General features: G+C 44.0%; 1 protein-coding gene across 1 annotated transcript in view; it reads right to left on the reverse strand.

Moving 5' to 3' along the window:
* Dhc98D (Dynein heavy chain at 89D) overlaps positions 1-11,210 on the reverse strand; it is a 34,793-nt gene extending 23,583 nt beyond the window's left edge. Inside the window, exons 1-16 of the mRNA XM_018018783.2 lie at positions 9,675-11,210; positions 8,957-9,006; positions 8,144-8,267; positions 7,808-7,914; positions 6,829-7,052; positions 5,839-5,963; positions 5,151-5,779; positions 4,897-5,087; positions 4,241-4,835; positions 3,868-4,174; positions 3,427-3,807; positions 2,156-3,038; positions 1,924-2,085; positions 1,673-1,864; positions 1,294-1,585; positions 1,045-1,203 (exon numbers count right to left, since the gene is read on the reverse strand). Of these exons, the coding sequence (XP_017874272.1) occupies positions 1,045-1,203; positions 1,294-1,585; positions 1,673-1,864; positions 1,924-2,085; positions 2,156-3,038; positions 3,427-3,807; positions 3,868-4,174; positions 4,241-4,835; positions 4,897-5,087; positions 5,151-5,779; positions 5,839-5,963; positions 6,829-7,052; positions 7,808-7,914; positions 8,144-8,267; positions 8,957-9,006; positions 9,675-10,188 (4,935 nt within the window). The 5' untranslated portion in view covers positions 10,189-11,210. The remainder of the gene's footprint in view (positions 1-1,044; positions 1,204-1,293; positions 1,586-1,672; positions 1,865-1,923; positions 2,086-2,155; positions 3,039-3,426; positions 3,808-3,867; positions 4,175-4,240; positions 4,836-4,896; positions 5,088-5,150; positions 5,780-5,838; positions 5,964-6,828; positions 7,053-7,807; positions 7,915-8,143; positions 8,268-8,956; positions 9,007-9,674) is intronic.
* Between the last annotated feature and the right edge of the window lie 204 nt (positions 11,211-11,414).

Below are 11,414 nucleotides of genomic sequence, written 5' to 3' on the forward strand. Positions count from 1 at the left end.
CTTGAGCATACCCTGTAACCAAGAACTTTTATAATAATCGCCTGCCAAATATTAATGGAATTCCTTTCTAAGTATTCTTGAATAGTCTCCTACTTGAGCTGAACCACCTGTTACAAGTAACTCTACAGACCCAGTAACTCTTTTTATGTGATTACGAGGTATTGAAAAAAATGCAAAGCTTTCAGTGCCGTCGCCGCAATTGGTCGTCATTGCATAAATTTTCATATGGCCTTTGCAGTATTTGCAGTGTTGTGTTGTATGTGTGTGTGTGTGTGTGTGTGTGTGTGTGTGTGTGTGTGTGAATGTACATTTGTTCATTCATTCATTAATTTATATAAAATGCAAGTTAATTCCGTCGTTGTCTGAGCCAGAGAGCTAAGCGCCGTTGCCGCAACGAATTGCAATCAATAAATGAACGAATCCGAAAATGGTGGACATACAGAGCGCCACAAGCGAAAAATGCAGAACGGACGGAAATGACTGGCCCAGCAAAGTACCGTTAGCAGCTAACTGCTGCCACCCGCTGTCTGTGTCTAGTTCCAATGTCGAGTTTATGTAACCGTTATGTGTGTAACTGTGTGTCTGTATTTGTGTGTGTGTGTGTGTGTGTGTGAGTCTGCACCATGCCAGCATGCGGAAAGCTATTTTCAAATCATGCTCCACTCTCTGGCCACGAAATATGCATATGTAAACAGTGTGTAGCTGCTGCTGCCGGCCACAAAGGCTTTAAGAGATTCTAAAAGGATTCCCAAAACAGCTCATTTGAATACACAAATATGTGCCTCGAACAACTTACTCGGCATTAGCGAATTCCGCTAAGCCAGTTGCCAATGCTGTTCAAATAGAGTCTATAGGACCTAACGATATCATTCTATCACGCATCGATACGGATTTAGAATATGTCTGACTTTGAAAGTTCTGTAACACTAATGTAATGAAAGGTATAGAACTTGGGGAAAGGAGAATATGTCTCAGTCAGGAATATACTTTTTAGGAAATATTTACAATCTTTGCTTAATGTTCGGCTCCAACGTGAAGGCTTACCGTGATTTGGTGCTCACTTAGCACTGTGAAGGTCTCCTGCATCTCATGTATTTTCTGTTCGTTTGTCAACGTTGTCGACTGAACGGTGGCGATGGTTTGCATGACCAGCTTAAAGTCCTCCAGCTCGCGTGTGGTCTTGTTAAGATTCAGACTCAGCAACTATAAGAGATTGGAGAAACAGAAACAGTAACAGAAACATACTGAGCTGGCTGTGGGACTGATGCCATGTGGTGGTATTTGACTGCTCACTTTGATTTCGTTTCGCATGGTCCGCATATTGTCGATGACATGCTGCAACAACTCCTCGCCCAATATGGTGCACCATTGCTTGGCATGTTGCTTGATGCTTTCCAGCAATGGACTCAAATTTATGCGCACACATCTGACGTCATGGTACTTGCGCATTTGATCCAAGGTTTCCACAATGCTCGAGTAAAATGTAAATTTCTCATCGATTTCGACAAGTGTCACCTGGCGCTCCACAAACTTTTGGCATATAACGTCCTTCTCAAAGGCCCACAGATTGAAGTACTTGCGAAATCTGATACAATCAGATGAAATCATAGGCATATATAATCATGGACATACTTTGTAGACTTCTTTTGACCTAAAATCAATTTATACTCACTGAGACACAAAGCTCTTGGCTTCATTCACAATTTTTGCGGCTAGCTCGTGTATATTTATAATGAGATTCACCACATCCTTGATGTTCATTACGTCCTCGAAGAACGTATAGTTATATTTCCACTGGGTGCCAGCATCCAGCAGCGGACAGTTGATACAAGTGCCGGACATCCAGCGTGTGAATATTTTTATGCTGTGGATTGGCCGCGGTTAGCAAATAGTCTGTATTGAATCATGGAATTAAGGACTTACCGCGTCAGGTAGTCCTTGGCTGCTGTTATGATGATGTTCTGCAGCTCATTGGCGGACGGCTCCAAAACAATCTCGGACATGAGCAGTACGGCATCCACCTCAAACATGGGCTCATTCGAAAGCAGTCGATTAATATAACATTTCAAATTCTCAAAGGTCATGCTGAGAAATACATTTTCATATATTTATATATACCCACATTTAGATATAGTTATTGACGATTTTAACTTACTCAACAATGCACTTGTAAGTCTCCTCCTCCCAAAACTCGTAGTAATTGCGCATTTTTTCCGACCGGCCCGTAAATGTGCCCAGGACTAAGCTCTCCAGCTTGATTAGCACTGGCCCCAGGGAATCGTACAGCTTTTTCATTTGCGCCGCCTTCTGATTGCGCGACGACTCCAAGAGCTCAAAATAGCCCTGGCAATCGTACACTCCCTTTCCACAAGCCCGTTCTTCAATAATCTTCTGCGCATCCAGATCATCATCGGCTTGCAGCATTATAACTGTTTCCCCTGTCATGGACTTGAAGGTGCGTGCCATTGTGCTCTTTGCGGGTGCTACAATACTATGTGATACACTGGCGATCGACTCATTCATTCGAGCCCATTCTTCGTCCAGGTTAAACAGATTAAATCTTTTGATTTGATCGATACGATTGCGCAGGTCCCGTCGAATGAAGTTGATTTGCGACACTATCGAGGTCAGCTTGCGCAGCTGCGAGTTGATCTGATCGCAGAATTTGGCAATATTGAACGATATCCAGGTGAAGCGCCCCACGCCCATTTGTATGAACAGCTCCGTGTCGTAGATGTGCTCTCGCAAAAATACCACCTCAGACATTGACAAGTTGCTAATAATTGTATTGTACCGATTGATGACCTCAGACAGTTTCTCGTAGTCCTTGAAGAGAATGTCCTTTCTCATGATCGCCGTACGCAGTACGGCGGGCAGCGTAAAGCCCAGCTGTTCAAAGAGCTGTCCCTCGAACATTGTGTCGAATACCTCACGATTTAGGTTCACCACAAACTGCGTATCGTACTCGATTAGCACCTTTTCGCCAACCAGCTCCCGCCAGATGGGCAACATGCGTTGCGATTCCGCATGGATGAGTACTGGAATAAAAGAAAACTTGTTTACAAGCTTCATTCAAAATATTGTCTCCTCAAAATGTTGTTGAAATATATTAGCAATATTTAAGTATAACAATTTTAATAATTATTGATTGATATACTCTTATAATCAGATCTTTGCCTGGACTCAACGAGCTGTGAAACTAAAGAAGTTCTGATCTGAACTACATTATAGTGACGGATGTTAGAAATGTATCTATCATATTGTCTATCATATGAAACTAAAATTCATTTATGATGTATTGAAATCGATACATGTGAAAAAGGTCCAAGTAAACTTCTGATTGTTAAATTCTATGCATATAAATCGAGCTCACACTAACCAAAAGGTGTATTGTATAAACAGGTTGATTGTTGATGAAATACTTACAATCACATGTCTGCATGCACTCACGATCTCGAGCTGTGATATCTTTTGGCTTTCGCTCCTTCATGGCAGCTAAAAAGGCATTCGCCTTGCCCAGCTGCAAATTCGCATGCCGCGTCTTCCCTACCATCCACATGATCATCGCTGTGAGTACCGTGAACCGATTAATTTTACACATGACACCTATTTGAGCGGCATCCACAGCGGCCTGCTCGTCATCGTCGTCTTCCTCATAGAAACTCATGGATTGTTCTCCATCACCATCATCAGAGCTGACATCCATGAGACTCAGACTACCACCATATTGGGAGGAGTGCATTTGCAGTACAGAATTCACGCGGCTCTTGGCTCTCAGTGTTTGGGACGCTTCCGATATGTAGTTGACTTCAGAAAGAGATAATTTCGTGGGTTGAATACTCAATGGTCAATATAATGTCTACTTACGAGTGTCGTTAACGCATATTTGTATACTCAGTATATTGGAGCGGTTGGTGTGATTGATCATAAAAGTGGAGTTCTGCATGTACTTCTCAAAAAGCACCTTTTCGAACTGGAACATAGTCGTCATCAGTTCAAAGTATTGCTTAAATGCGCTGCGCTTTAGGAAACTATTCTGCATTGCCGGATCGTCCTCTACGGTTTTGAATGCCAGGACCGAGTTTTTTAGCCTTCTGCCCAACAAACGCGCCCAACAGATGGCGCTAATTTTAGCAGGCTGCAATTTTGGCATTGGGGGAGTTTTCTTATGTTTCTGTAAAAAGAATGGGACAATTCTGAATCAAGAATACACATTAACTGAACAACAGACAGAACGTACCATGAACACGGTTTCTACGTTATTAATCTCGCTCACGAAAAATCGCAGTAGATTCTCATGTTTCGTGGAGACGAATTCCTGCAGAACCTGGCGCGTGTCTATGGTGTTTGCATTGACGAGCAGCTTGATACCCTTCTGGGCTGACAGTAAGGAATTAATGCTCTGATCGATAACCGCTTTGGCATCTATTTCGAGACTCTCAAGTCGTTTATTGAACTGCTCCAGCGAGTACTCCCAGTTCTCCCAATTGCTGGGCAGAAACATATCATAATCGACGCTCCGAATCAGATCATCCAGCAAGCGATAGATTTTCCGCATGAGATTGTCCACAATTGCGGGATCGGTGATCAGTGCCTTCAGGTTCCGTCCAAACAAGTTCTCGTACTGTATGAACACCCGCCCAACATATGCAATGTCCATGGCCACTTGGTATATGTGATTGACCTCATTGAAGAGTGCTACGCGATCGAATTCCCAACGGGAGCCGGCCCCAGATTCCTCAATGTGCTGCCGGCTCACATTGTAGGCCTGTTTCCAGCAGCGCAGAAGGTTTGCGCAGTTGTTCGCTGTCTCATATGTAAAAGATGCCGAATAGCTGAATATTTATGAATCGGTTGGAGTAACCTTTTTATCCTTCTATATCATTATCTACTCACCGAAATATATTGTCAAAATTAATAATTTTCTTCACCTTCTGCACGAAGACATTCGATATTTCACAGAGTAACACTTGCATTTCGGGATCGCGGCAGTAGTAGCTGGACATAGTCCAGATGTGCCGTAAGCCGACCATAACATTTGGAATCTGCATTATGGCCATTTTCATGCTGTCATAGTTTTGTATTTTCTAAAGAGACAAAATCAGTTTGTTGCTATATATAGCGTATATAGAACACGATTTACATCATACCTCCAGGTAGTCCGTCACTGTGCCCAGATAGTCCGAGTTCTCCTTCGCTAATTTGAATCGCTCCTCTGTTTTGGCTAGTACCTTATTCCACTCGACGAGCACTTTAGATCCATCGCTGGCAAGGCGGTTAAGTACGGCCATCACAAATTCAGTTTTCAATTGCTCCAGCGTGCCATAGAGGTCGATCTCCATCTTATGCCAGTAGCGGTACTCTGCCATGGGGGTGAACTCGTCCAGCTTGGCATCCTTCAGGGCCTTCATTGTTTTATTCAGATACTTCATCCAACCGTCGACGACATCCTCGAGCTGACCTTGTGTATAGGTTGGAATCAAGTCCAATTTCTTAGGGTCCACAGGCACACGTATGAGCGCTTCTTCGAACTCAGTTTCTTCCTGGCCGGGCAGCACATAGGACGATGGCAAATTGAAGGCCCATACAATGTGATTGATCGTCCACACGATTTCGCTGTCGAACTCATCGATCTCCTTCAGCAGCCGACGCAGTATGGGATTAATGCGCGGAGGAGTCGCCTCTTCAGCCATGCGCTCCGCCACCACTTTGGCCTTGGTCTCATTCAAGAGCTTCTCCCAGCGCTCAGCAATGGTCAGTTTTTCTGGTTTCTGTTCCACTGTGGATTGACGTCAATAGATTTTCGATGGCTATCGAAATTTCGGGCAATCGACTTACCCTCCTCCTCAGACGATGATGGTATTTCCATGGGTGCACTTTGCACTTCATCTTCGTCGTCTCCGCCTGCAGCCAACTTGGCCTGCGCCGCCTTCTTGGCTGCTGCTTCCAGTGCCTTTTGTTTTCTATCATATACAAGAAAAATAAATAAATAAATAAATGAATAAATGAACATAATTAAAGGCGCTTAACATGTAAAATTAACACAATGCGTAATGAAAAGCCGCTGATAAGCGAAATGAGCAGCAAATACCAACAAAGCACAACAAAGAGGGCAAAGCGGACGGAAAAGGAATCCTCTCCGATTGCGCTGGCTGCCAAGCGACCAAAGAATTTTTAATGAACGAGTGCATGCCTAAAAAGGACGGACTGAGCCGCTTTCACTGGTCAAGTGGCAGTTTGAGCTGGGGCCACAGCAAGAGCAATGAAAACCCAATTCGCGGGTGAGTGAGGCTCCCGCCAGGATGTGCCATAAATGTTGACTTCCCCACCGATGGCGAGGGGGACAGAGACAACAGAAGCGACAACACCAACAACACCAACAACACAAACAACAACAACAACAACTACAACAGTGTCTACGCTGAAGCTGGCGCCGTTGATGGTAGCATGAAATCCGATTAAAAATAAAAATTCTTATCGGATGCGCTGTAATTTATGTGCGAAAAGGGTTATGCAGGATTCACAAAATAAAAAATAAAAAAAGAAAAGAAAAGAAACTGTAGCCACATCGATGGTAAACAGTGATAAATGCAAAACAAAGGGCAAACAAAATGTGCACGAGAAGAAGAGTATGAGTGAAAAACCAGAAAAACAAAAAGCCAGTTGGAGAAAGCACTTCAGTCAGCACAAAACCAATAAAGCGCGGGCGGTACGCCCTCCTATTACCCCTACTCCAATGCAGAGGAAAAAAAAAGCTTTAAAAAAAGCAGAAAAAATCCCTGGCAAAGCGAACGCGTTGCCGCGCTGCCTTTGTTAAAAGTTAAATACTTTTGTTGTTTAAGCGCTTTCAAACGAAATTCCGATGGTTTGGAAAGCTCCAATAGACCCGGCCCCGATTCCTTGGCCTCACTGGAAACATTCTCGCCAGCATCACCAGCGCCACCAGCTCCGCCCGCGCCGCCACCCTCCCTCTGGGTTTCATTACCCTCCTTTTGCTGGGTATCCGCGGTGTCCGGTTCGCGAAATTGAAATCGAAAGGCGCTATTGTAAACCTGCAATGGAATGAAAATAAAAACAAAATAAAAATGCAAAATTTCATATGTTGTTCTAATAGGCAGAGTCTGCAATGTGCAGGCAATCTAATTGATTTGCCGCGTTGATTTGGCAAAACCAATTTTCACAATTTTCGACAAATTCCCAATTTATTTTCATGCAAAAGGCAAATATTATGGCAGTTGGGGCCCGTTTGGCCTCTCACCGACCGCAAAATTTGCAAGCTGCCAAGTCTTACGGGTGGCGGGGTGAAGTACAGGGGGGGTTGAGTCAGCCATCCAGCCTAATGGAAACCGCAGCACATTTTGAGGCTATGATGAAGCAATTTGTGCCGGAGCTGTCCGCTTAAGGCATTGTGGCGTGAGCGGGCTCACGCCATATCCTCATGACCCCCCACCACCCAAAGCCAACCGCCTGTTGTGCACCGAAGCGCAAAAATCTTTCGCCACAGCGTCCATTTTGATAGATGACTGCCTTGTTTTAGGAATTAATTACAATTCGTCACATTTTGTTTTGCGGTTAAGCTTGGACGGATAAACGAAGACGGACGCACGAAGGAAGGACAAAGGGCATCGAGTGGAACTCACATCGGAAACAATGGCAACTGCTTCGAGGCTATTGATTGATTGAACAACGCTTTATGGGGTGTGAAATGAGCGAAAGGGCGCAAATTTGAGTGATTTTGGTTTGCGGATTGTGTTGCGGCATTAAGTGGCGCATTCTGATGACCGGCTTTCTAGTTAAGGGGGCTTACCATCTTTAATTCGTGTCGCAGCGCGTCGATGAGGTTGCCTCGAATGGAGCCCAATAGAAACAATAATGGCATTTCGGCAAAGCACTGCGATATCTCTTTGAACCAGGCTGCAGGAATAAATAAAATTAATGATCAGATGAAAGGTTGAATGCGTTTCGGCATCATAATTATGATGATAGTAAAATAAACTATGGGAATTCATTTTATTTCGGGTCAATATATATGAAGCTGGTAGCGCTATATTAAATAACTATTATCTATATATTACATGTATTTAAGTATTTTAGACATATTATTATTATACATATAGGTAGATTAGATTTAAGATTTACTTACGAATTTCTCTTGCATTTTTGCGCATAATATATACATATCGGATTTTCGGATCAAAGTTGTGCGATTCCATCTCGCCAAAGTGACAATGAAGAATTGGTGTTTTAATATAAGCAGGAACAATTTTCTGTTAATGAAAGTAAATAATGCTACGTTGAAATTGATAATTCATTTTGTAATTGCTAATAGGGTATATTTTAAAGACTTATAAAATCATGCTTGATTATTCTACTATGCTTGAAAAACAAACAACATACGCATATAAAAACAACATGCCTATATAAACGAATTAAATAATCATTAATGCACTTTCTTAATTAAACGCTCATAGTGTAATTAGGGTAAATGGGTTTAATTTTCAGAATACAATTCATTACTACATACATTACAAGCATTTTTATTTAAATTTGAATAGAAATCAGTTTTGGTAAACAAAAATGATTTCATCAATCATAATGAAAATTAGAAGCTTGCATTGCGTATGATACTGGGACTAAAAGATACATTTTTAATTTCAACTCTTAGGATTTATGAGATCGCTATGTGCATTAGGAGTCATAATAAGGGACGGACAGGTAATCAGATGGACAGAAGGACCGGCGAACATGTCTATGTGGACATTAGAGAGTATCTATCTGCCACTCTTTTATTTTTGCTTCTTAAATACTTTTTCGAAAATCCATATATACCAATAATGCCCCATATTCAGCACAGGAAAATAAAAATTAACTTTAACTTAATTTATGTATGTTGTATGCTTGTTTGTTATTCAATTATTATAATTAATTAGTTTTTCTTTTGGATGTGGGTACCCACCTTAACCTCAATGTAGACCGGCACGTAGCTTTTCTTTTTGGTTTTGCGACCTATTGTAATGGGAGGATTAGATTAGGTGCATTGGCATGGTGAATGGGCGTGGCAAGCGAATTCACTGGCAGGGCGGGTAAGTGCATGCGACTGTGAGCGTGTGACTGACGTGCTGTGCGATGCGAAGATGCGTCGCTGGGCTATTTGCATTGCCATTGTTCTGGAAGTTTTTGGTTCTATTTAAATGCAATGAGCGGAACGAAACTTTGGTCTTATCTTTGTGCCGGGCAAGGCAAATCAAATGAGCTGCATTCGCGAACGACGAAAATGGTGGGCATGGCGCGAATTCAAATTAAAAGTTGCAAAAGAAATGAATATTAGGCGGACGAACCGAAATGAGGCTCCTAAATATTTATGATGTGCTGTGGGCAGCGCGAATCAAAGGGAGTAGAAAGATTCCGGTTTGATATTAAGTTGGACGGGTATTAAATTTATGCATTGCATTCGAGTGCTCAAGGGAAAAGGTGCCGAGAAAAGTTTCCAAATTAAAAATGGCGCAACGAACAAAGACAGAATTGAATAGGGATGCGATATATATATTTACCGTTATCCATATCAGAGCTGACTGCATGAATGGGGCGAGAGCAGACGCAAATGTTAGCGTGTCGCTTTGATTTAGCTTGTGTAGAAGCGGAATAGTGTCCTTTGGGCACATGTGATTACTTACGCTTGGACCGAGCTGAGCTTTTGTTGCTGCTGACAAGTGTGGCATCCTCCTCGCCCTCGGCCTCACCCTCAGCCTCCGTCTCTAGATCAGTGCCTTCGGCTGGCTCGGCTTCCACCTGCTCTGCCACCTGCTCGGGCTCCTGTCCGCCCTTTTTGCGCCCCTTGCCCTTCTTCTTCTTCTCCTTGATCGGTATCGAGGGCCGTGGCAGCTCCTCCAGCACTGTGATCTCCTCCTCCACGAGCCTGTCGTAGAACGTCCGCCACACGTACATAATGACGCGATCCAGATGTGCCTGCCGCTCATAGCGCTTGTTCAGAAAGTCATCCACAGCGCTCTTATTGTTGGCAATCAGAGTGTTAACGTAAACTGGCTGGAACACGCCCAGCTGGTTGGCAATGATGGTCTTTAGCCAAACGACCCGAGGATCCTCATTGATGATGCGGCCGTCATCGCTGCTTTCATTGTCCTGCTGCGCTGCATTGATGGACCTCAGCGATCCCGCTATATAAGACATTGATGATGGCGGCGCACCCAAGGCCGCCCCTCGCCAGAGAGCACCCTCCGGTTGACTTGGTTAACTCTGGCTACTTCAACGCACGTGTGTGTGCTGGCGTGTGCATGTGCGTGTGTTTATTTGCTTGCTGGCTCCTGCAGAGGTTTGCACATCAAACGCTGAAACGTTGCCGCGTGTGCTTGAGTTCTTCCTGGTGCTGCTGCTGCTGCTGCCGGCACCTGCCGCTCTTCTCGTGTGGTTGTTGTTTTTTCAATCAATTTCAATTTCAGTTACCGTTGCGCAGTTCGTTTTCGCGCTTGTTTGTTGTCTGCGGTGCGATGCGATGCGGTGCGGTGCCCTGTTGACTCGCCTCGTGTGCGCCAGGAGTCGGCAAATCCTTTTGTGTAACTTGGGACAACGTCTGTGGCCGCGGTTGTTGCCAAATGCTGCAAGCCAAATACAAACGCTTTGAGATGTTGAACGCCTCGCTCAATTTGTAGCACAGTTCTATGAAAAATATTTCATTTTCATAATATACATATGTATACAGACGACGCTACCTTGATCTTCTGTTTAGAGTTCCCAACTGAAGTTCGACTTATCCATTGATGTTGCTGTTGCTGTGGCTGTTGCTGTTATTGTTATTATTATTGACGTTGCCGTTGACGTTGTGGCCGATGCTGAGGTTGTTGCTGTTATTGTTGTTAATATTGCTGCGTTGCCTTGGCTGGCTGTTGCCATTGTTGACGTTAGCTAAGCAACCAGGTCTTCATATGATTTTTGCCATCGCTTTGCCCTTTTACCACCTGTCAGCTGCACTCGCAACATGCAACACTGCTGGGCCAAAAGTGTTTACCTCCCCGGGGCGTGCGCGTTGCGTAAACAAAACACGCATCGCTCACTTAATGGCCATGCACATTAGCAACGTGCCAGGGACGTTGCCAGGCAAGCACCTTCTGCTGCAGCTTCTGCTCGCCCACTTGCGCCCAGGTCAAGTGATTCCATCAGGCTGGATGGTCGCCATTGGCTTAATAACAATTTAAGTGAAATATAGAAATATAAATATTTACAAAGCAATCGCTGAGGGCGCGCGCCCGCTGCACTTCGGCATTAGAAACTTCTAAGCAACAGCCTTATGAAGCTTATTGTTGAGTACATTTCGAGTATTGCCATTGCACCACAGCCCCCATCCATCCGGTGGCGACGCCCTCGTGCTCCTTAGCAGCTGCCGCTCAAACCAATTGAAG

Source organism: Drosophila arizonae, chromosome 2 (assembly GCF_054131065.1).
Source record: "Drosophila arizonae isolate 15081-1271.41 chromosome 2, UAZ_ARI_1.0, whole genome shotgun sequence".
Taxonomy (NCBI): domain Eukaryota; kingdom Metazoa; phylum Arthropoda; class Insecta; order Diptera; family Drosophilidae; genus Drosophila; species Drosophila arizonae.